The sequence below is a fragment of the Pipistrellus kuhlii genome, unplaced genomic scaffold, assembly GCF_014108245.1.
Source record: "Pipistrellus kuhlii isolate mPipKuh1 unplaced genomic scaffold, mPipKuh1.p scaffold_m20_p_40, whole genome shotgun sequence".
Classification (NCBI taxonomy): domain Eukaryota; kingdom Metazoa; phylum Chordata; class Mammalia; order Chiroptera; family Vespertilionidae; genus Pipistrellus; species Pipistrellus kuhlii.
Genome location: NW_023425541.1, coordinates 2,876,113 through 2,902,600, shown reverse-complemented (window position 1 = coordinate 2,902,600; position 26,488 = coordinate 2,876,113). Strand labels below are relative to the sequence as shown.

The 26,488-nt window shown below is 39.0% G+C and overlaps 1 protein-coding gene across 1 annotated transcript in view; it reads left to right on the top strand.

Annotated features, from left to right (window-relative positions):
- The window catches only part of TEX11 (testis expressed 11), a 285,049-nt gene that overhangs the window by 204,336 nt on the left and 54,225 nt on the right, over positions 1-26,488 (top strand). Inside the window, exons 22-24 of the mRNA XM_045571903.1 lie at positions 2,722-2,792; positions 11,558-11,674; positions 23,795-23,867. Of these exons, the coding sequence (XP_045427859.1) occupies positions 2,722-2,792; positions 11,558-11,674; positions 23,795-23,867 (261 nt within the window). The remainder of the gene's footprint in view (positions 1-2,721; positions 2,793-11,557; positions 11,675-23,794; positions 23,868-26,488) is intronic.

The window sequence follows — 26,488 nt, the reverse complement described above, 5'->3', positions numbered from 1 at the left end:
ACCATTATGCTCAATTAATATTTGACAAAGCAGGAAAGAGCATACAATGGAGTCAAAACAGTCTTTTTATTTTAAAATTTTTTTTTATTGATTTCAGAGAGGAAGGGAGAGGAAGAGAGAGATAGAAACTTCAATGATAAGAAATAATCATTAGTCAGCTGCCTCCTGAACTCCCCCCACTTGGGATCGAGCCCGCAACTTCAGTACATGCCTTTGGCTGGAATCAAACCTGGGACCCTTAAGTCTGCAGGCCAACACTCTATCCACTGGACCAAACCAGCTAGGGCTCAGAACAGTCTTTAATAAATGGTGCTGGGAAATTTGGTCAGATACATGCAAAAAATAAATAAATAAAAATGAAACTAGATCACAATACACAAAAGCAAACAAATGGCTAAAGGACTTGAATGTAAGAAGGGAAACCATAAAAATCCTACAAGACTCCATAGGAAGCAAAATTGCAAACATATGCCATAGCAATATCTTTACAGACACAGATCTTAGGGCAAGAGAGACTAAGGAGATATAAACAAATGGGACTACGTCAAAATAAAAAGCTTCTGCACAGCAAAAATCAACAAAACAACACGGAAGTCCACTGTATAGGAGAACATATTTGCCAATGTTATCTTTGATAAGGGTTTAATCTCCAACATTTATAGTGAACTCATACATCTTAACAAAATAAAGATTAAACAATCCAATCAAAAAATGGGCAAAGGATCCAAATAGACACCTTTCAAAAGAGGACATTTAGAGCACCAAGAGACATATGAAAACATGCTCATAGTCACTAATCATCTGAGAGATGCAAGTCAAAGCAACAGTGAGCTACCACTTCACACCTGTCAGAATGGCTATCATTAACAAATAGACAAAGGGCAAGTGTTGGTGAGGATGTGGAGAAAAAGGAACCCTCTGAACTGCCAGAACCCACTGCATGCATTTCTCCCTTCAGCCGGGATTGCATACCTCACCTTCCTCTGGACAAAATCTGACCTCTCTGTAAGAAGGTGCAGAGCTCATCTGGGTCTGTGTATTTGCTCTTCTTGAGACCTGGTGTTTGTGAGTTCGCAGCTCTTCCATGGGTGTTGTGTTTGTAGGGTCCCGGGAAGTATCCCATTTTTCCCAGTTGAAGGTCAGGCTAGGCTTCTGATCACAGCCACTCCTCTCCCCTTGAAGATGGTACAGTCTCTATAGCAGAGAAGGTCCTTCCAGGAGAAATTTCAGCACTAGTAGAGTCTTCCCAATCCAGCAGTCCCCAACAGTCCCTTGGAATATAGCTGTCCCTCACTCACAAATAGACATTCCTCGTATGGCCACACACTGTCCTTTTGTTCTCTCACACACTATCTTTCAGCCTACCTTCCTGTCAGCAGATCATTTTCATATATCCCCATCGAATTTCTTAATAGTATTACTCCTTTGGGAATTTCATGTCATAAATTAAAATTGAAAGTAGATGCAATCATCGTGCTACTGAGAAATCTTAATAGTAAATGGGGTCTTTTGTAATGGTACTAGATTTATTATCAAAAGATTGCATCCTAACATAATCGAAGCTGAAGTATTAACAGGACCTGTGTGGAAGGAGAGGTTGTTCTGATTCCAAGAATTGATTTGTCTCCATCTGACACTAGCCTCCCATTTAAATTAATTCAAAAACAGTTTCACAAGATGCCAGTATTTGCAATGACTATTAAAAAATCACAAGGACAAACTCTAGACAGAGTAGGAATATTCCTAACTGAACCCGTTTTTGGACACTGTCAGTTATATGTTGTTTCTCTCTATTTCAAAGAGTCTGTAATGTAAAAGATAAAGTTGTAAACAATTCACCACAAGGGAAATCAGTCAAGCACTCTGAAAATGATTTTACTCTTAATGTGGTGTACAGGGAAATATTAGAATAAGTTTAATCAGTTTATCAGTCATTTTTTCATCATTGTTCTTTTTATATCATGTTTTGTTGTTTTATATCATGTATTTGTTGTTATATCATGTGTTATTGTTTATTAATCAATCTATTTATTATTTTCATATACATTTATTAATTTTCTTCCATCTCTGACACTTCTATTATAGAGAAACTAGAGGCCCGGCGCACAAAATTCATGCACTGGTGGGAGTGTACCTCAACCCAGCCTGCACCCTCTCCAATCTTGGACCCTTTGGGGGATATCCAACTGCCAGTTTAGGCTCAATCCCTGTGGGACATCCCTCTCACAATCTGGGACTGCTGGCCTTATCCCCTCCAACTGCCCTCGCCTGCCAGCCCAGTCACCCTTAACTGCCTTCCCCTGCTGAACTGGTTGCCCACAACTGCCCTCCCCTGCAGTCCTGGTCCCCTCCAATTACCCTTCCCTGCTAGACTGGTCACCCATCACTGCTCTCCCCTGCTAGCCATCTTGTGGTGGCCATCTTGTCATGACATGGAAGTGTCCATCTTGTGACCACATTGGGGCACCCATCTTGTGACCACAAGGGGGCAGCCAACTTGTAACCACATAGGAGTGGCCATCATGTATGAGGGTGTGATGGTCAATTTGCATATCACCTCTTTATTGTACAGGATGGTGAATAGTAATATTAAAATATTTCTTCTACTGTAATTTCCTTTCAATGTGTACAAATCCATGCACTGGGCCACTAGTTGAGATTATAATGGTAGGTTTTAAGCAGTTATTTTTCATAACTATATTATCTCATGTTACCTTTCAGCTTGGAATTTGGCTGTGCAATGTAGCAAAGACCCAGTGACAATGAGAGAGTTTTACATTCTTTCTTATAAGGTAAGTCTCTTTTAATATCTCATTCATGTACTACAACAGGAATATCACCATTATGGCTAAATAGAGAGTGGGATTGGCTTTTAATGTAGAAATTTTTAATATTTGTCTAAGCATGAATGTTCTGGAGAATTTGATCCCTATAGGGCACAAGTGGGAATCCTTTTTCTGCCAAGGGCCATTTGGATATTTATAACATCATTCGTGAGCCATACAAAATTATCAACTTATTATTTTGTGGTATGATCCTTCTATTCCTACCTTCTTGAGAGTTTTTATCATGAAAGGGTGTTGGATTTTGTCAAATGCTTTTTTATGCATCAATGGATATAATTATATGTTTTTTATCTCTCAGTTTGTTTATGTGGTATATCACGTTTATTGATTTGTGGATATTTCACCATCCTTGCATCCCCAGTATAAATGCCACTCAGCCATGGTGTATAATCTTTCTAGTGTAATGCTAGATTCGATCTACTAGAGTTTTGTTGAGAAATTTGGCATCTATGTTCCTGAGGGATATTGGCCTGTAATTCTCTTCCTTTGTATTGTCTTTTTCTGGTTTTAGGATTAGAGTAATGCTGACTTTGTAGGAAGAGCTTGGAAGTGTTCCTTCATCTTGAGTTTTTTGGAATATTCTGAGGAAGATATGTTTTATTTCTTCTTTGAATGTTTGATAAAACTCCCCTGTGAAGCCAACTGGTCCAGGTCTTTTGTTTTCGGGAAGTTTTTTGATTACTGTTTCAATTTCCTTCATAGTTATTGGCATATTCAGATTATTTTATTTTTCCTGGTTGAGTTTTGAAAGGCCATATTTTTCTAGGAATATGTCTATTTATTCTAGGTTGACCAGTTTCTTGGAATAGAGTTTCTCATAGAATATTTTTTATAATTATTTGTATTTCTGTGGGATCTGTTTTTATTTTACCTCTTTTATTACTGATTTCATTTATTTGAATCCTCTTCCTTTGCTTCTTGGTGAGCCTGGCTAGAGGTTCATCAATCTTATTTATCCTTTCAAAGAATCAGCTCTTGGTTTCATTTATCTTTTGCATTGTTTTTGGTCTATATGGCATCTTTTTTCTGTTTTGGTCTTTATTTATCCTTCCTTCTGTTCACTTTGGGATTTTCTTGTTGCTCTCTTTCTAATTCTTCAAGTTGCACTGTTAGATGGTTTATTACCACTTTTTCCTGTATCTTTATGGCATTACAGTTCCCTCTCAGGACTGCTTTCACTGTGTCCCATAGATTTTGGATTGATGTGTTTTCATTGTTGTTTGTTTCCAGGATGTTTCTATTTCTTCTTTGATCTCCTTGGTAACTCACTCATTGTTTAATAGAACGCTATTGAGCCTCCAAGAGTTTGAATTTTTGTGATTGTTTTTAATGTAGTTGATTTCTAATTCTATGTCATTCTTATCTATGAAGATGCTTGATATGATTTCAATCTTCTTAAATTTGGAGAAACTTTGCCTGTGTCCCAAATAGTGGGACATATATTAAAGCCATGTATGACAAAACCACAGCCAACATCATACTCACTGGGAAAAAAGTAAAACCATTTCCTCTAAGAAAAAGAACAAGACAGGGATGCCCACTCTCACCACTCCTCTTCGACACAATACTGGAAGTACTAGCAGTTGCGATCAGATAAAAAGAAGAAACAAAAGGCATCCAAATTGGAAAAGAAAAAGTACAACTGTCCTTATTTGCAGATGACATAATAATATTGTACATAAAAAACCCAAAAGACTCCATCAAAAAACTACTAGACTTAATAAATAAATTTGACAATGTAGCAGGATACAAAATTAACACTCAGAAGTCTATGACTTTTCTAAATACCAATATGAACTCACAGAAAGATAAACTAAAAAGCAATTCCAGTTTGGCTCAGTAGATAGAACATCGGCCTGCAGACTGAAGGGTCCCAGGTTCGATTCTGGTCAAGGGCATCTATCTTGGTTGTAGGCACATCCCCAGTGGGGGTTGTGCACGAGGCAGATGATTAATGTTTCTCTCTCGATGTTTCTGACTTTCTATCCTTCTCCCTTCCTCTCTATAAAAAATCAAATATTTTTTAAAATAAATAAATAAAAAATAAAATGGGAATGATTAAAAAAAATAATAATAAAGCAATCCCATTTACCATTGCAACAAAAAAAATTAGATATCTAGGAATAAATTTAACCAAGGAGGTAAAAGACCTGTACTAAGAAAATTTCATGACGCTGAAAAAAGAGATATGAGAAGACATGAACAAATGGAATAATATATTATGTTCATGGATTCATATAATCTACATCATTAAAATGACCATACTACCCAAACCAATGTATATTTGCCAATATTATCTCTGATAAGAGTTCAATGTCCAACATTTACAGAGAACTCATACAACTTAACAAAAGGAGGATAAACAATCCAATAAAAAAATGGGCAAAGGACCTAAATAGACCCTGTTCAAAAGCATACATACGGAAAGCCAAAAGACATATGAAAACACCCTCAAACTCACTAATCATTTGAGAGATGCAAATCAAAACAATAATGAGGTACCATCTCACACCTGCCAGAATGGCTGTCATCAACCAATCAACAAACGACAAGTGGTGGAGATGATGCAGAGAAAAAGGAACTATCCTTTACTCCTATTGGGAACACAGACTGGTGCAGCCACTGTGGAAAACAGTATGGTGTTTCCTCAAAAAATTAAAAATGGAACTGCCATTTGACCCAATAATACCACTTCTAGGAATATCTACACTAATAAAAGAGAAACATGCAAATTAATCTTCACTCTGCTATGCCAAGCCACACCCACCAGCCAATCAGGAGCAAATGTGCAAATTAACCCAACCAAGATGGTTGCCAACCATGGAGGCATAGCAAGCAGGAGGCTTGGGTTGCACTGGCAATGTAGGAAGCCAAGCTTCCTGCCGGCCCTGGCTGGTCCTGGTCTCAGCTCAAGGCTACAAAGTTTAAATTATAGAAGATAAATAAACCCTAGATACTTGCTTCTAGCCAGCCCTGGCATCCACTCAAAGAGGCCCTGAGGAAAAAAAAAAAAAAAAGAAAAGAAAAAAAGGAGAGGCTGGGACCTTGGGTTGTCAGGGAGTGATCAGGCCAGGGTGGAATTGCAGGGGCCTTTGGGGGTAAGCAGACCAGCAGGGGGGCCAGATGGGGTTGAGCAGGTAATCAGTGAGGGTCAGTTGGAGGTGATCAGGACAATAGTGGGGGCAGTGTAGAGTGAGCAAGCCAGCAGGGGGGCTGTTGGGGGTGAGCATACCAGTGGGGAGGGAAGGTGAGGGCAAGCAGGCCAATAGAGAGGGAAGTTGGGGGCGACCAGGCCAGTGGAGGGGGGTGGGCAGTGGTGTGAGCAGGATGGCAGGGGAGCATTTGGGGGTGAGCAGGCCGGCAGACAGAGTGGTTAGGGCCAATCAGGTAGGCAAACAGGCAGGTGAGTGGCTGAAGCCCGCAGTCCCAGATTATGAGAGCGATGTCCAACTGCCAGTTTAGGCCCGATCCCTCTAAACAGGCAGTAGGACATCCTTAGAGGAGTCCCAGATTGGAGAGGGTGCAGGCCAGGCTGAGGAACTCCCCCCTCCAACTCCCCATGCATGAATTTCGTGCACTGGGCCTCTAGTACCCAAGAAATGGAAACACCAATCAGAAAGGATATATGCACCCCTATGTTCATAGCAGCACAATTTACAATAGCTAAGATTTGGAAACAACCTAAATGCCCATCAGCAGATGAGTGGATTAGAAAACAATGGTATAGCTACACTATGGAATGCTACACTGCTATAAAAAGGAAGGAAGTGCCAAAACCGGTTTGGCTCAGTGGTAGAGTGTCTGAAGGGTCCCAGGTTTGATTCCGGTCAAGGGCATGTACATTGGTTGCGGGCACATCCCCAGTGGGGGGGGGAGGTGCAGGAGGCAGCTGTTTCTCTCTCATCGATGTTTCTAGCTCTCTACCCCTCTCCCTTCCTCTCTGTAAAAAAATCAATAAAATATTTAAAAAAAAAACAAAAAAAGGAAGGAAGTCTTACCATTTACAGCAGCATGGATGGAACTGGAGAGCATTATGCTGAATGAAATAAGCTAGTCAGTGAAAGAAAAATATGACATGATCTCACTCATATGTAGAATATAAAGAACATTATAAACTGATGACCAAAAATAAATACAGAGGCAAAGAAGTGTGAAATAGAGTGTCAAACTACAACTGGAAGGAAGGGGAGGGTTTGGGGCAAGGGAGGTAAGAAATCAACCAAAGGACTTGTATGCATGCATATAAGCATAACCTATGTACACAAGACACTAGGTGGCTGGTGATGGCATGTTCCAGGCTTGTAGGGGAGGTCAGGGGGAGGTAAATGGGAGAAAAAAAGGAGACATATGTACTACTATTTGTAATAATTTAAAAAATAAAATAATTTTTTTTAAAGAAGAAAATGGGGGCACTATGAATCCATAATTATCTTTTGCAAACTTATATGTGATGATTCATTGAAAATGAAGTTCAAAAGAACTTAGTCTTTATAAAACTTTGGTTAGAAAAATGTCAAATTCTCAATGCAGAGAATTAAGCACAAATGTTATGCTGGAAGTAGGCTTTCTGATAATTAATATGACCATTCAGAACAGAGGTGGTATTTCCATAAGAATGTGCTTTATTTATGCCAAAAACTACTGAATGAAAATCTTTTACTTTTGTTCTTTCTGTTGTGGGAGCTGGAAGAAAAATGAACAGTGATTCTAAAGTGATTGTGAAAGGTTATTCTACATCCACCTTACCTTACCTTCTCTCAGCACTCAATATTCACCAGTGTCTACAAGTCCTGCATTATATTGTCTTTTGGATTATGTTTTATAATTGTCATCTGGGGGACATTTTCTAGTATATTACCTCAGGACTAAATTTCAGAACTAGAAATTTCCTGTTGTCATTGTCCTATTCTAGAGACCCCGTGCACAAAATTTTTGCACGGGGTGGGGTGGGGTGTGTCCCTCAGCCCAGCCTGAGCCCTCTCCAATCTGGGATCCTTCTCACAATCCAGGACTGCTGGCTCCCAACTGCTCACCTGCCTACCTGCCTGATTCCCCGCTAACCACTCCCCTGCCAGCCTGATTGACACCTAACTTCTCCCCTGCCAGCTTGATTGCCCCTAACTGCCCTCCCCTGCCAGCCTGGTCAACCCTAACTGTCCTCCCCTGCAGGCCTGGTCACCGCTAACTGCCCTCCCCTTCCGGCCTTGTCACCCCCAACTGCCCTCCCTTGCAGGCTTTGTCAACCCTAACTGCTCTCCCCTGCAGGCCTTCCCCTGCCCCCCAACTGTCCTCCCCTTCAGTCCTGGTCACCTCTTACTGCCCTCCCCTGCAGGCCTAATCACCTCCAACTGCCCTCCCTTGCTGGCCTGATTGCCCAAAACTGCCCTCCCCTGCTTGCCATCTTGTGGTGGCCATCTTGTGTCCACATGGGGGCAGCCATCTTTGAGCACATCGGGGTGGCCATCTTGTGTGTTGGAGTGATGATAAATGTGCATATTACTCTTTTATTAGATAGGATAATAAAAGCCCAATATGCTAAAAAAAAAAAAAAAAAAAAAAAAAAAACCCACAAACTATCAACTTAAAAATTATCCTCCTATATTTAATTAACTCACCCCAAATGCCTTGGCAGTGCCAGACAAAATGATTTTGAGGACCTTATATGGCCTGTGGGCTGGATGTTCCCCACCTGTGCTATAGGGTATAATGTGAGACCATGAAGTAGATCTCACCATATCAAAATATCACTGACAACCATAATGGAGCCTAAAGTTCTGCCATAAGTGACTTCTTTGCCTTTGAAGGAATGTCAGTCTCTGAGAGGCCTATATTAAAATATAACTATCTTTAGGAGGGGAATCCTCTAACAATTTGTCAATTATCAAAATATTAGGAAGGTTTAAGAATCCTATCTAATGAAAGAGTAATATGCTAATTGACCATACCTCTGCTATACTCACAAGCCAATAAGGAGCAAGTATGCAAATTAATCCACCAAGATGACTGAGGCCACAGAGAGAGCAGGAGGGAGACTTGGGTTTTCCCAGCGATAGAGGAAGACAAGCTTTCCACACACCCTGGCCAGCCGAGGCCTACACCCTAGGCTACAAAGTTTCAGTTATCAAGATAAATAAATGCCTACAAAAATGGATGTAGCCATGGAGCTGGACAGAACAGGAGGCTAGGGTTGCCCCTGGCAATGGAGGAAGCCAAGCTTTCTGCACACCCTGGCCTGGCTTGGCCTCTGCTTAAGACTACAAAGTTTCAATAATAGAAGATAAATAAATCCCAACAGAAATGGCTGCCACCACAGAAGGAGCAGAAGGCTTGGCTCCTCTCCTGGCTACAAAGTTTCAATTGTAGAAGATAAATAAATCCCAGATATCAGGGCCTTCGCCTGGTCGCCCCGGGGCTTGGCTGGCCTGCAAACTACCACAGGCCCCTTGCCCCAAGGGAACCCCCACACTGATCTGGGACACCCTTCAGGGAAAATCATCTGGCCCCCACCTATGCACGAGGCCTCTATTCTATCTAATAAAAGAGTAATATGCAGATTGACCACCACTCCAACACACAAGATGGCTGCTCCCATGTGGCCAAAGATCCTGCCCCAATGTGGACACAAGATGGCCAGCAGGGGAGGGCAATTGGGAGGCACCATCCCTGCAAGGGAGGGCAGTTGTGGGTGATCAGGCCAGCAGGGGAGAGCAACTGGGAGGGACTAGGCCTGCAAGGGAGGGAATTTGGGGTGATCAAGCCTGCAGAGGAGGGCAGTTAGGGGTGACCAGGCTGGCAGAGGAGGGAAGTTGGGGGTGACCAGGCCTGCAGGGGAGGGCAATTACAGGCAAACAGGCTGGCAGGGGAGCAGTTAGGCATTGATCAGGCTAGCAGGGGAGTGGTTAGGGGGTGATCAGGCTGGCAGGCAGAAGCAGTTAGGAGCAATCAGGAAGGCAGGCAGGTGAGCAGTTGGAAGTCAACAGTCTTGGATTGTGAGAGGGATGTCTGACTGCCTGGGATCAGGCCTAAACGTTCAGTTGGACATCCCTTGAGGGGTACCAGATTGGAGAGGGTGCTGGCTGGCCTGCGGAGACTCCCCCCCAGCTGTGCACAAATTTCATGCACTGGGCCTTTAGTATACTATAAGTCTATAGGAATATAGAATAGATATCTGGGGACAACAGAGAGTAAAAAGGTTGCTAAAAAGCTTGGGCCTACTTTATAATTTTTCCTAGAGCAGGTTCTGTATGTAAAAATTTGTGAGCTTGTTTTCCAATTACAAGCATTTTTAAAGTTATTCACCTCCAAGGTAGAAGTTAAATGCCAGAAAGAAAAACAAAGACTGATGAAAGAATAAAAGAAGATATGCTAAAGAATATTGTTCAGCCCTAGCTGGTTTGGCTCATTGGATAGAGTGCTGGCTTGTGGACCGAGGGGCCCAGGTTCGATTCCTATCAAGGGCACATGTCCAGGTTGCGACTCAGTCCCCAATGTGGGGCATGCAGGAGGCAGCCAATCAATGATTCTCTCTCATCATTGATGTTTCTCTCTCTCTCTCTCTCTCTCTCTCTCTCTCTCTCTCTCTCTCTCTCTCTCTCTCTCCCTTCCTTTCTGAAATCAGAAAAAATATATTAAAAAAGAATATTGTTCATACACATTCAGGAGTATACAGTTTGCTATATTGATTAAATGGTAAGAGTTTTCAAATTAGAGAGAACTATAATCTAGTACAACTCTGTGGTTTTAGATACGAGTACTAGTAACTTGAGATCTAGAGAGATAGGGTTTCTTGAAATGCTATTAATTCATTGATGATGATGATGATTGTCATAAACATTTGGGAAGATTAAGAAATAGTCTTTGGCCAAAATCAGTTTGGCTCAATGGATAGAGCGTCAGCCTGTGGACTGAAAGGTCCCAGGTTCAATTCCAGCCAAGGACATGTACCTTGGTTGCGGGCACATCCCCAGTAGGGTTTGGGCAGGAGGCAGCTAATCGATGTTTCTCTATCATCAATGTTTCTAACTCTCTATCCCTCTCTCTTCCTTTCTGTAAAAAAATCAATTTTATATATATATAATTTTTTTTAAGAAATAGTCTTTGGAAGTTAAGGTATAATTTTAATTATTATAAGTTAAATAAATTGCTTTTATTTTGTCATTTATTGTAGCAGTGGTAGGATTCCATGTGAAAGTCCCAAGTGGTCTAGAGTTTTATTTTAATACAAATTGGAGTTTTTTTCCTAAAGCTAGAGGACAAGGTTTAATGATGAGTTTATATCTAATGCCTGTCAAGATTTGGCATTTTCTCTTTCAACCCTGGCAATATATGGACTAATTTCAGTTCTACTCAACACAATAGGGAAATCTATTTTCTGGTGGGGAGATGGAATCACTTAAAAATTAACACATAAATCTAGAAATAGATCATTAAATAGAAATACAGGGCCAAATGACAGTACTTATCACTGGGAACGATAGGAAAATTATGAAGAAATCTATCATTTTATCTCTAGAAAGGTGCTTAAAAACAATGGAAAGTAATACAAAATTGAAATTGTAAATTAATATTATAGTCTGTATCATTTTTAAAATGAGATGTGTTTTTCCAGCTGAATTTTCTCATTCAGACAGAATATTGCTGATTTTCATTCTGATTGTTTTCACTTGGCAGAATTCTCACTATTCATTAATGTTCTGGTTATTTCTTATCAGCTGTCCCAGTTTTGTCCTTCTGATCAAGTAATTCTGATTGCACAGAAAACATGTTTACTGATAGCAGCTTCAGTTGATCTAGAGCAAGGGAGAAAAGCGTCAACAGCCTTTGACCAGGTAATGTGCTACTTTCAAATAAAACACAAGCGTGCTATTTGGTATGTTTGCCTTCCCTGATGCAGTTTTATTTATTTTTTTAAAGAATTATTTCCTTCCTTTCAGGACCATCTAAATGTTACCTTTTAAAAATATTGGCTTCTTATTAAATGATTGAATGTCACTTCTTTTAAAATGTCCCTTGAAATAGACCACTCTTTCCAAATCTGTTTTTTAAATACTCTTTAATTTCATGGTCTCCCTGTGATCATAAATGGTCCATAGGAGTTTCTCTTTTGTTTCCTTTCACATATTCTTTAAGGAAGAACTCCTCTACTCCTGCAGCTTTGATAAGCCATCTGAAATTATTTATATGTCTTGTTCTTTGCTCAATTGCATTTGCTTTCTTTGGACCATGTCCTTAAATACTTATCAACCCAATTTTAACAAGAAGACAGAATTCCTACCTTTGTCTGAATTATCTACCGTATTTTTCGGACCATAAGACGCACTCCCCCCCCCCCCCCCAGAAGTGGGGGGAAAAAGTCCCTGCGTCTTATGGTCCAAATATAGCCTACACATATACTTTAAAAAAAAAGTTTTTTTACTTGCCCGGCTCTGTGTGGTCTCTGTGTGCTTGCCCGGCTCTAAAATGGTTCTAAATGCTGCTGTTTACTTTACAGGGTTGATTACATGTGTTTATGACTGTGATGTTGGGTTTTAATGCACATAAAATATTTTAGGACACTATTTGTTTCAGAATCTTTTTTTCTTCATTTCCCTTCTCTAAAAACTGGTGCATCTTATGGTCCGGAGCGTCTTATGGTCCGAAAAATACGGTACTTTTTTCTTTTACCTAGAAAAAAACAACTTTTTTTATTTTACCTAGACAAAAAGCCTTCCCATTTTCTCATATTTGCCGGCTTCTTTTCTTTCCTGATAAGAAGGATATAAATCCTTCTTGCCTGGTTGTTCTCTTTGGTTACCAATCTCTTTTTTCAGATATGATTCTTCAGATCTGGAACAAACTCTCACAGATTTCTGCTGATACATTTTTCTTCCTTTCTCTTCCTTTGTTGAGCACAACTCAAAAAACATTTGAGTACCAAGCACTCTGCTAAATACTAGGAATAAAAAAGACAAGAGTTCCTAATCTCTGAGGGGTAAAATATCCTCTTTTTGGAAACCTTTCCATTATAAAAGATGAGAAAAGAATCTACTATGTGCCCCAGAGCAAAACAAACAAACAGAAAACAATAATTTTGCTTTTTAACAAGTGAGGGCAAATGTAATTTTATTCTCAATAAGATTTTTGTGCCTTAACCGGTTTGGCTTAGTGGATAGAGTATCAGCCTGTGGACTGAAAGGTCCCAGGTTCGATTCCAGTCAAGGGCATGTACCTTGGTTGCAGGCACATCCCCAGTAGGGGTGTTGCAGGAGGCAGCTGATCAATGTTTCACTCTCATTGATGTTTCTAACTCTCTATTCCCTCTCCCTTCCTCACTGTAAACAAAATAAATCAATAAAATATATTTTTAAAAGATTTTTGTGCTTTATTAAAAAATAGTAGTAACATATTGTTCTTGCATAATGCTTTTTAGCTTCTTTAAAAATTTCCTTTTAAGTTGGTAGTCCTGACATTACTAAATTTTGTATCTCAGTACAAATTGATGTGAGGGAAATTTCACAAACTCTTAAGTACAGTCTTAATTATTTTGTTTGTTTCTAACAACTGTGAAATTTTTTCTGTTCTTTCTCTTGCACACCCTGATATTTCCTAAGAACTATTTTAGTAACCCCTATATAATTTTCTTTGCCTTTGAAAGGATTTTTAGTTAGGTAATTGAAGATGTACTTCTGCCTTTTACCATCTAAGTTAGGTATCTATAATATGAATGATGCTCTGTTTTTCTAATGAGGATTTGTTGGATTCTACTAAATACATCTGTTTCTTGTTCTGCAAATCCTCATAATGTGGAATGTTTCCAAATAAATAGATGATGAAGGACTGTAGCTATCCTTTATAATTTTATCAACGTTATCTCTGTTCTCCTGAGTATGCATTAGGAGGAAGTGAGAGATGCTTTAAAAATATAGTACAGGTAATTGTAATTTATCAAGAAACCACATTTTGCCGAAACCGGTTTGGCTCAGTGGTAGAGCGTCGGTCTGCAGACTGAAAGGTCACAGGTTCTATCCTGGTCAAGGGCATGTACCTTGGTTGTGGGCACATCCCCAGTAGGGAGCGTGCAAGAGGCAGCCGATCGATGATTCTCTCTCATCGATGTTTCTAACTCTCTATCCCTCTCTCTTCCTCTCTGTAAAAAATCAATAAAATATATCAAATAAAAAAAAGAAACCACATTTTTTCCTACAATAGGGGCAGATAAACTACTGCTAACTGGCCAAACCAGACCTATGGTCTATTTTTCTATATCCTCAGAGTTAAGAATGCTTTTAAAATTTGTAAAAGATTGTAAATAAAAATATAGGACAATATGTAAAAGAGAGTTTATGTATCTGACAAAGTCTAAAAGATTTATTCTGTGGCCTTTTACAGAAAAGTATCCTGACCCATGTCCTAGATTATTTTTAACAGACTTATTGAAGTATAATTAACATACCTTATAATTTACCCATTTATAATATACAATTTTATGATTTTTAGAATATTCACAGAGTTGTGCAACTATCAACACAATCTCATTTTAGAACTTGTTCCTCACTCTAAAGATCCCTTCCCAATTAGCAGTGACTTTCCATTCCTACCACCAACCCTAGGCAAACATTCATTTTTTTCTGTCTCTATAGATTTTCCTTATCTAGATATTTCATGTAAATGTCATCATACTATTTATAGTCTTTTATAACTGGCTCCTTTTATAATTTTTCAATAATGTTTTTTAGGTTCTCCATGTTGTAGTTTGGACCAATACTTCAATCCTTTTTATGGCTAAATAATATTCCATTGTATGACTATACCACATTTTGTCTATCCATTCATCCATTGATGGATATTGGGTTTTTCCAGTTTTCAGATAGCCTATCTAATAAAAGAGTAATATGCAAATTGACCATCACTCCAACACATAAGATGGCTGCCACCATGTGGACACAAGATGGCCACCACAAGATGACCAGCAAAGGAAGGCAGTTGGTAGGAACAGGCCTGCAAGGGAGGGCATTTGGGGGCAATCAAACCTACAGGAGAGGGCAGTTAGGGGTGACCAGGCTGGCAGAGGAGGGAAGTTGGGGTTACCGTGCCTGCAAGGAAGGGCAGTTGGGGGGACCCAGGCCTGCAGGGGAGAGTATTTGGGAGTGGACCAGGCCTGCAGGAGAGAGCAGTTAGGGGCAAACAGGCTGGCAGGAGAGCAGTTAGGCATCAATCAGGCTGGCAGGGGAGTGGTTAGGGGGTGATCAGGCTGGCAGGCAGAAGTGGTTAGGGGCAATCAGGAAGGCAGGCAGGGGAGCAGTTGGGATCCAGCAGTCCTGGATTGTGAGAGGGATGTACGACTGCCTGTTTAGGCCTGATACTATCGGGATTGGGCCTAAACAGGTAGTCGGACATCCCTTGAGGGGTCCCAGATTGAAAAGGGTGCAGGCTGGGCTGAGGGACACACAGCCCTGTGCACGAATTTTGTGCACTGGGCCATATTAATGAATAATGCTGCATGTCCAATTTTTTTTTGTGGATATGTGTTTTCATTTCTCTTGAGTGTATACTTACAAATGGAATTGCTTGGCCATATTGTAACTTTATGTTTAAATCATTAGAGGAACTAGCAGACTGTTTTCCAAAGCAGCTGCACCATTCCCAGAAACAATAGATCATGATTCCACTTTCTTCATCTAATTACTACCACTTGCTATTATGTCCTTTGGATTATGGCCTTTCTAGTGAGTATGAAGTGCTATCTCATTACAGTTTTGATATGCATTTCACTAATGACTAATGATGTCATTACCAATGACTAATGACAAAAGGTGTTGAGCATCTTTTCCTTCTTTAGAAAATGTTTAATCAGATTTTTTTAACCATTTTAATAAGATTATTTGTCTTTTTATTATTGAATTTTAATAGTATTTATATATTGATACTAGGCTCTTACCAGATATAATTTATAATTATTCTCACCCATTATGTGGTTCCATTTCCCTTTATTGCTAGTACCCCTTGAAGCACAAACTTTCTTTTTTATTTATTCTTTTTTTTAAAACCACTTTATTAAGGTATGGTTTAACATATAAAACACTGTATACATTTAATGAATACAACTCAATGAGTTTAAGGATAAGTATGCACCATGACACCATCACCACCATTAAGGCCATAAATATATCCATCATCTCCCAGTTTTTTCCAATCCTCATAATTAGTATTATTATTATTTGTTTGTATATGTGTTAAGAATACCTAACATAAGATCTAACCTAAGCAAATTTTAAGTATATAATACAGGCACTATGCTTAATAGTAGCACTAACCATTTTTATTCTTTTAAAAATTTTTATCTCTATTGTTGAAAGTATGATAGATGTCCTCTTTCATCCCTATTGACCCCTTCTAGCCCACATCCACACCATACCTCAAGCTTTCACCACCTATTGTCTCTGTCCATGGGTTATGCATATATGCATACAAGTTCTTTGGTTGATCTCTTCCCACCCGTCCATTCTCCCCTACCTTCTCTTTGAGATTCCACAGCCTGTTCCATGTTCTGTGTTTCTGGATCTATTTTGTTCATCTGTTAATTTTGTTCTTTAGATTCCACATATGAGTGAGATCATGTGATACTTGTCTTTCTCTGATTGACTTATTTCTCTTAACATAATACACTCCAGGTCCCTCCAGAAGCAGAAACATTTTTAATCTTGATGATGTCCATTTTACTTATTTTATTGCTGTTGCTTGTGTTTTTGGTTTTATGTCTAAGATCATTGCCTAATGCAATGTCTTGAAGGTCCGTCCCTGTTTTCTTCTAAGAGTTTCATGTATTTATTGTAGTTCTTACCATTTAGGTCTATGATCCATTTTGAGTTAATTTTTATGGGTGGTATAAGATAAGAGTCCAGAGTTATTCTTTTTCATTTGAATACCCTTTTGTTCCAGGACATTTTTTGAAAACTATTTTTCCATACATGAAAAGGTTTATTTCTAGAAACTCAATTTTGTTTCATTGATATCTGTGTCTATCCTTGTGGCAATGCCACACTGATTTTATTATTGTAGCTTTATAGTAACTTTTTTTTCTTTATTGATTAAGGTATTACATAAGTGTCGTCAGCCCCCCCCCCATTACCCCACCCCAAACCACTCATGCCCTCACCCCACTGGTGTCTGATCCATTGGTTAGGCTTATATGCATGCATACAAGTCCTTCGGTTGATTCTCCCCCTTACTCTTGCCCTCCCCCTCTTTCACTCTGAGGTTTGATGGTCTGATCAATGCTTCTCTGTCTCTGGATCTCTGTGTTTTTTGTTTTTTTTTTTATTAATTTTTTATTGTTCAGATAATTACACTTGTTCCTCTTTTTTCCCCCCATAGCTCCCCTCCACTCGGTTCCCACCCCACCCTATGCCTTTACACCCCCTCTCCCCACTGTCCTCATCCATAGGTGTATGATTTTTGTCCAGTTTCTTCCCGCACCTCTCACACCCCTTTTCCCCTGAGGATTGTCAGGCCACTCCCTTTCTAAGCCCCTGATTCTACCCTGTTTCCCCGAAAATAAGACAATGTCTTATATTAATTTTTGCTCCCAAAGATGCGCTAGGTTTTAATTTCAGGGGATGTCTTATTTTTCCATGAAGAAGAATACAGTACACATTTATTGTTAAATGAAAATAAAGGAAATTTATTACCTGTATACGGTACAGTAGTACAGTAGTTGTCATCACAAACCAGACAAACTGTGAATCCTACAGTATCAAGAATTTACTCATTTATTCAATGATAATCATGTCATCATCTTCTGGAACATCATCATAACAATCCAATTCCTGAATTTCCTGGTGAAATTCTTGTGACTCCATTTCTTTCAGAATCAGTGGACCAAATCTCTCATGTTTAGCAATAGCATTCTGAGACAGAGCCTAGGGGGGAGGCCTTATTTTTGGGGAATGCCTTATATTTCACTCAGAAGGAAACCTGTACGTAGGTCTTATTTTCGGAGGATGTCTTATTTTGGGGGAAACATGGTATTATATTCACCAGTTTATTCTGTTTATTAGATTTTTTTTTATTCACTTGATTTTTAGATCCACTTATTGATAGATATGTGTATTTGTTGTTCATAATTTTTATCTCACTTCTTCTGGCACCCCCATAATTCTGATGTTGGTATGTTTGAAGTTGTCCCAGAGGCTCGTTACACTACCTTCAAAGTTTTGGATTCTTTTTTCTTTTTGCTTTCCCGGTTGAGTGTTGTTTGCTTCTTTGTATTTAAGATCTTTGACTTGATTTTTGTATTCCTTTAGTCTGCTGTTAGGTCTCTGTATAATATTTTTTATTTCAGTCAGTGTATGTTTAATTTATAGTTGGTCCTTTTTCATATCCTCAAGGGTCTTGCTAAATTTATCGGCCTTTTCTAGGAAATTCTTTAAAAACCTTATAACCGTTGTTTTGAACTCTATATCCAATCATTTTCTTTCCTCCATCTCTTTTGTTTGTGATCTGTTTCTTTTTCTCCCCATTTTTGCTGCTTCCCTGAGTTGGTAGAGTAGCTTTGTGTGCTAGGTGTCCTATATGACCCAGTGGCTCAGCCTCCCCAGTTACCTGAGGTGGACACTCTTGGTGTACCCTTTTGTGGACTGTGTATACAGCCTTGTTGTCGTTAAGCCTTGATTGTTGTTATTATCACTGGGAGGAATTGACCACCAGGCCAATTGGCTGTGAGTATCAGCTGTGTGTATGCCGGGAGAACTTCTGTTCTGGAGACTACCTTATGAGACAAGACTTGAAAAATTGCAAAAGCCCCTGTGGATGGAGCAGAGTCTCAGGGCTGATCAGACAGCCTTGGCTTCCTATAAATCCTGCCCTATGAGGCCCCTGGGTCTCAGTGTCCCTCAGTAATCGCTGTAGTCCTTTCTGCATGCACTCAACATGTGCCTCCATACCTCTGCCTTTCATGGCTCCCCTGAGTTTCCGTGCACTCCTCTCTTATCATGGCAGTCCAGACTCCCCCTCTATGAGACTGGGTCCCCAGGGTCTTGCCTGGCAGTGGTGTTTAGTGCAGTCAAAACTGGGATTCAGTGCATTTGGGAGTTTCCATCTCCCTCCCACTAGAGAAAGCCAGCCAGACACTCAGCCATTGTTTGTTTTGTCTTTTAGTTGGTTTTACAAGGCAGCAAGTTCAGGTGTTTACCTATGTCACCATCTTGGTTTCTTCTCTGTATCTGTTTTTGTTAATCAGTTTATGTTATTCATTCTATTCCACAAATGGGTGAGATCATATGATATTTCTCTTTCTCTGACTGTCTTATTTTGCTTAGCATAATCCTCTCCAGTTCCATCCATGCTGTTGGAAATTGTAAGAATTCCTTCTTTTTTACTGAAGCGTAGTATCCCATTGTGTAGATGTACCAGTTCTTTAATCCACTCATCTGGTAATGGGCACTTAGGCTGTTTCTTTTGAAATAGAGATGTATTGGTCCTTCAACTTTCTTCTTCTTTTTCAAAATTGTTTTGGCTCTTTCCTTCAATTTCCATACGAAAGTTAGGATCAATTTGTCAGTTTCTGCAAAGAATCCAGCTGGGGTTTCAATAGGAATTGCACTTTATCTGTAGATCAGTTTGGAGATTATTTATTGCAATCTTAACAATATTAAGTCTTCTAATCTATGAAAATGGAATATATTTCCATTTGTTTAGGTTTTTAATTTTTTTCCACATTGTTTTTGCAATTTTCAGACGATAAATGTTTTACTTTTTTTGTTGTAGTCTATTCCTATTTTCTATTTTTGAGTCAGTTTCAGTAGTTTATATTTCTAGAATATATCCATCATAAATAAAGTTGTCTAATTTTTTGGTTTATAATTGTTCATAGTATTTGCTTATAGTCATCCTTTTTATTTCTGTAAGATTGGTAATGTTGTCCCCTCTTTCTTTTTCCTTGGTCATTTTATACAAGGCTTACCAATATTGTTTAACATTTTTAAGAACCAACTTTTGGTTTCATTTTTTAAAATCCTATTGTGCTGCCAGTTTCCATTTCATAAGTCTCACTCTAATCTTTATTGCTTTCTTCCTTCTGGTTACTTAAGGTTAATTTGATCCTCTCTTTCCAGTGTTTTTTTTTAAAAGATATATTTTATTGATTGTTTACAGAGAGGAAGAGAGAGGGATAGAGAGAAACATCTATCAGCTGCCTCCCACACACCTCCTACTGGGGATGTACCCACAACCAAGGTACATGCCCTTGACCAGAATCAAACCCAGGAATTTTCAGTCCACAGGTCGATGCTCTATCCACTGAGCCAAGCTGGTTAGGGAATCTTTCCAGTTTCTTGAGGTGGAAGTTTGGTTATTACCGTATTTTTCGGACCATAAGACGCACTTTTTCCCCCCCAGAAGTTGGGGGAAAAAGTCCCTGCGTCTTATGGTCCAAATATAGCCTACACATATACTTTTAAAAAAAAGTTTTTTTACTTGCCCGGCTCTGTGTGGTCTCTGTGTGCTTGCCCGGCTCTAAAATGGTTCTAAATGCTGCTGTTTACTTTACAGGGTTGATTACATGTGTTTATGACTGTGATGTTGGGTTTTAATGCACATAAAATATTTTAGGACACTATTTGTTTCAGAATCTTTTTTTCTTCATTTCCCTTCTCTAAAAACTGGTGCGTCTTATGGTTCGGTGCGTCTTATGGTCCGAAAAATACGGTAATTTTAAATATCTCTTCTTTTTGGAATATCAACTTTTACAGCTATGAATTTCTCTCTAAGCACTGTGTCGTAGCCTGTTTTAAATAGTATAACTAAATACCACAGACTACATAGCTTACAAACAATAAGAATTTCTTTTTCACAGTTCTGGAGTTTGGAAGTCCCAGATTAAGGTGTCAGTCTAGTCACATATCTGGTAAGGACCATCTTCCTGGTTCATTGCTGGCACTTTCTTGCTTTATTCTCACACGGTGGACAGGACTAGAGATCTCTTATAAAAGGCACTAATCCCATTCATGAGGGCTCTACTCTCATGACTTTAGCACCTCCCTATGGCCCCACCTACTAACACCTTCACCTTTGGGGGTTATGGAATTTGTGAGGGACAAATTCAGACTATAGCATACTTTTTCAGCAGTACCATATTAGTTTTGGTATGTTGTATTTTCTTTTTATTCATTGTGATTTTGTAAAATATGTTTGTATTTATTTTTAGAAAGAGAGCAAGGAAGAGGGAGAGAGATAGAAACAACGATGTAAGAGGAACCTCATCCATTGGCTGCCTTCTGCATGCCCTCTACTGGGGATTGAGCTTGAAATCCAGGCATGTACCCTGACTGGGAGTTGAACCAGTGACCTCCTGGTTCCTATGTCAGCACTCAACTACCGAGCAACACTAGCCAGGCCATTGTGATTTTATTTTTAACCTATTGTTTACTTAAGAACCTGTTTTATATCCACATATTTGTGAATTTCCAAAATTTTATTACCTTGTTGATTTCTAATCTTATTCCACTGTGGTTAGAGTACATACTTTGTGAGAATTCAAAATACTTTAAGTTTATTTGAAGTTTGTGTTGTGGCCTATCATATGGTCTGTAGTGAAGAAAGTGCCATATGTGTTGTAATATATTTTATTGATTTCAGAGAGGAAGGAAGAAGAGAGAGATAGAAACATAAGTGATGAGAGATTGTCATTGATCAGTTGCCTCCTGCTCGCCCCCTACTGGGTATTGAGCCTGAAACTCAAGCATGTGCCCTTGAACGGAATCAAACCCCGGGACCCTTCCGTCCACAGGCCAACATTCTATCCACTGACCCAAACCAGGTAGGGCCAAATGTGCTTTAGAAGGATATATCTTCTTGGGTTGGTAGAAGTCTATGGATATCTTTTAGGTATAAAAATTGTATATAGATTTATACAATTGCTTTTTTAAAGTTAAGAGGAGGAAAAAAGAAATATATCTTTATATTGTCTTCTATAGTTATGCAACTATTTTTACCATTGGACTTTATTTTGTTATTTGGATTCCAATTACTATCTGGAGTCACTTGTTTTCAGCCTAAGAACTTCTCTTAGATTTTTTGTAAAAATGATTCTGGTAGCAACATATTATCTCAGCTTTTGTTTATTGGAGAATTTCTTTATTTTGCTTTCAGTTCTGAAAGATAGTTTTGCTGTATACTAGATTCTTGGTTATTGTTATATTCTTTCATCACATTAACTGTGCTATCCCACTGCCTTCTTTATTGAGATTCTATATTTGCAGAGACAATTCATCAGACATTCTTCCTTTTATGTGGTTTCCTTTAGTTGTTTGAACATATTTAAAATAGGTGCTTTGAAATCTGTGTATTCTCAGTTCAACATGTGAACCTTTTCAAAATAAGTTCCTGTTGCCTGCTTTTTTCCCCTGAATGTGAATCACGCATTCCTGTTTCTTCACAGATCTCTTAATTTCTTGTTGAAAACTGGACATTTTAGATATATTGGTGCATCATTGAACACTGGTTTCCCTTCTGGGGCTTGTTGTTAATATTTGTTTGTTTCTTTGTTTAGTAACTTGGCTGTTCTAGTTCATTGAAGTCTATTTTCTGTAGCTGTATCACTTCTCAGAGGACACAATCTGCCTGTGCAGTCACCCTGACCCCTCTTCCCCAAAGGGATGAAAGTGGTTTTTATCAAGGTTATTTCTTACCATCTCTTTCCCTGAACTCCCTGTTACGTTTCTAAATGGCCTTCTTCTATTGTTATCACACCCAGCTATTAGTGATAACTCGTGTGTGTGTGTGTGTGTGTGTGTGTGTGTGTGTGTGTGTGTGCGTGTGTTTGAAAATGCTCTTTGGCATAAATTGAAGGGGAAAGGATCTTCTTAGCTTTTTATTTTCTTGGTTCTCTGTATAAGAGCTGGTCTACTGTTTTACTTGTTGATATCATTGAGCTACCAGCCACCTCTTAATTATTTAACACCAAGAACTCCATGGTTTGTTTTTTTTATAATGCCCTTAGACTTGAACTTTCCTGTGCTTCTTTCCAAGTAAAGTCAGTCTTTTTAGGTAGACCTACAAAGCTCACTCTTTTGATGGCCTGACTCTCCTCCTGAGCATAAACTCTCTACCATTGTTTTGTTGCTCAAGGCAGGATGGTGGCCCATTTCTATCGGAGTGATAATCAAGCTCTGTGAGTTGAGGGCTGTGTAGGAATCATAGTCCCAGGCATTCTTGCCTTACCTCTCCCAGCATGGAAACCCTATCCTATGCATAAGGTAAAGGCATTTCAGACCTAGTATTCTCAGTATGCCATGCCTGGTAGGTAGTGGGGACTAGGTAGAGGAAGAGAGCTCCAGGCTTCTCAGTTGTGCTTGTTTTATAATAGGGCTTCTGCAATATAGACCATGGGAAGGGAGATGAGAGGTAGTGGCAGCATGCTTCTTCTGGGAATTCTAGCCTGGAAGCTGAGCATAGAGAGAGCACCATCTTATTGGCCACAACCACCTAAAGTAGCATTTACATCTCACTGAGCAGGGGAGTTGATGAGCAGATCATGTCTTAACTGCCACAGGTGCTCACTGTTCTAACTTAAACTTATGGTAGTAGATTTTTTGGAATAGATTTGATCTATGCCCTTAGGACAACTTCCTGAGACTTTACATGCTTGGATTTTTACAATTTTTAGTTATGGTTGTTTTGCTGGGGAGAAGGTTTATGGAGCTCTTCATACCAACATCCCAGAAGTGCTTCTCTTCTGTCCTAGATTATTAAAGAAATTGATAATGGTCAGATAGTCTAATACTTATTTTCCTGGGACATTAGAAAAAGTACAAATAGAGGTTAATATTTCTATATAAATTCTAAAATGTTCAGTTTAAACTATCATTTTATTTTTTTACTGTTTTTAATGAAAATGGTGTCAAGATTATTTTATTTTCCTTAAAGTTTTGTTTGGTTGAGACTAATATTTTTTGTTACTTGTTGCCAAATAGACCAGATTCCTGAATCGTGCACTTGAGCAGGTCCATAAATGCAGAGACATCTGGAATCTCCTGAAAGAAACAGGTATAGTGGGAACTGGGAGTTTGGTAATACAGTTATGAAGCATGTTTGAAATCTGAATAACCCAGTCTTTTATCACCAAAAATTTGTGTCACTTGCAATACTTGATAGTCAAATGATTCTTTAAGAACTAATTTTTCCCCACTATATGTCTGTTTTGACTCTTTGAAACATTGTTTGGAGTAAGAATATATTTTACCTTGCTTTTTTGTGGAAGTTTATAGTATTAAATATATATGACTTTTTGCTCTTAGGTCAGTAATTGTCCAATTTAATCAACTTTTTATCACAGTATAAATGTATCATAGTTTTTATCTTTTTAAATTTTTAATCTGTTTTTCTTTATTTTTTCCCATCACCACTTATCCCCTGTACCCTTTTCTACCTCTATTCTTCTCCCTGAAATCACCATAGTTGTTCATGTCCATGAGTTCTCTTTCTTTTCTTTTTGCTCATTCCTGCCACCACCCAAAACCCCCTCCCCACAGAACTATCCACCTAGTATCTATCTATGAGTCTGTCTCTGTTTTGCTTGTTAGTTCTGTTTGTTCATTAAATTTTACATATGAGTGAAATCATATGGTATTTATCTTTCTCTGGCTTATTTCATTTAGCATAGTGTTCTCCAGGTCCATCCATGCTGTTTGAAAGGGTAAATTTTATTTGTTTTTATGGCTAAGTAGTATTCTATTGTGTAATACTACTTGTCTACTGATGGACACTGGGGTTGCTTTCACATCCTGGCTATCTATACTAATAAAAGGGTAATATGCTAATTAGACCAGATGTCTTCTGGGCAAAGCAATGGTGGTAGAGCTGAGGCAGAGGTGGTTAGGGGTGATCACGCCGGCAGGGGAGAGAAGCTAGGGGGATCAGGTCTACAGGGGAGAGCAGTTAGGGGGATCAGCCCGGCAGGGGAGAGTAGTTAGGCAGTTAGGGGAATTAGGCCAACAGGTGAGAGCAGTTAGGGGGATCAGCCAGGCAGGGGAGAAGTTAGGACAATCAGGCCAGCAGGGGAGCACAGTTAGGGGTGATCAGGCTGGCAGGGGAGAGCAGTTAGGGGCGATCAGACCAGCTGGGGAGAGTTAGGGGCATTAGGTAGGCAGACAGGTGAGCGGTTAGGAGCCAGTGGTTCCAGATTATGAGAGGGATGTCTGACTGCCGGTTTAGGTCCAATCCCTGTGGACATCTTCCGAGGGATCCTGGATTAGAGAGGGTGCAGGCAGGGCTGAGGGACTCTCCCACCACCAATGCACGTTTTCAAAAGAATATATGCACCCCTACCACCAATGCACGCTTTCGTTTACCAGGCCTCTAGTTGTAAATAACACTGCACTGAACATAGGGGTGCATATATTCTTTTGAATTAGTGTTTCAGTTTTCTTCTGATACTTCCCAGAAGTGGAATCGCTGTATAATAAGGCAGTTCCACTTTTTTTTTTAATATGTTTTTATTGATTTCAGAGAGAGGAAGGAAGAGGGAGAGAGAGATAGAAACATCCGTGAAGAGAATCATCAATTGGCTGCTTCTTGCATACCCCCTACTGGGAATTGAGCCCGCAACCTGGGTGTGTGCCCTGACTAGGAATTAAACTGTGACCTCATGGTTCATGGATCGATGCTCAACCACTGAGCCAGGCCATTTTTAATTATTTTAAGTAACTCCATATTGTATTCCACAGTGACTACACTAATCTGCCTTCCCACTAACAGTGCATAAGGGTTCCCTTTTCTCCACATACATGCCAACATTTGTTATTTGTTGATTTATTGATGATAGCCATTCTGACAGGTATGAGGTATAGCTCATTATAATTTTAATTTTAATTTTTCTGATGATTAGTGATGTTGAACATCTTTTCATGTGTCTATTGGCCATCAATATGTCTTCTTTGGAGAAGTGCTTATTCAGTCTTTTGCCCATTTTTTAATTGGATCATTTTTTGGTGTAGAGTTTTATAAGTTCTGTATAAATATTAGATATTAACCCAGTATTGGATGTATTGGCAAATGTGATATGTCTTATTTAATCAACTTTTAACACTGTCTAGATATAAGCTAAACAGTTTTCTAAACTATAATCATGATATCAAATACTACTACCATTTTGTTATGAAATAATCAAAATACTAGTAAACATTTTGAAATTACATAATAGGTTGTTCCTATTTCCTCATTGAGGATGGTGTTGGCTTTTAGGTTTAAATAGATTTTTTTTCACATTTTATTTGTTAATTTGCTTTTAAAATTTTTTCTTTATTGTTGAAAGTATTACAGATATTTTCTTCTCCCCTCCCCATTGGCCCACTCCACACTGCACCCTCCCTGTTTTAGTTAGAATTTTTAAAAATCAATAGATATTAAAATAAATTGCATACCTTTCAAATTCTATAATCATATATTTTTTTTCTCTTTTAAAATATTGATATTTTGAATTAAGACAGGGAAAAGAGTGTTTTATATTCTTTTTAAATAAATCTTTATTGCACAGATTGTTATTGGTGTTTCTCTTTTTTCCCCACATAGCTCCCCTCAAACTGATTTCCCACTCTACCCCATGCCCTTACCCCCCGCCACTGTCTTCATCCAGGTGTAAGATTTTTGTCCAATCTCTTACTGCACCC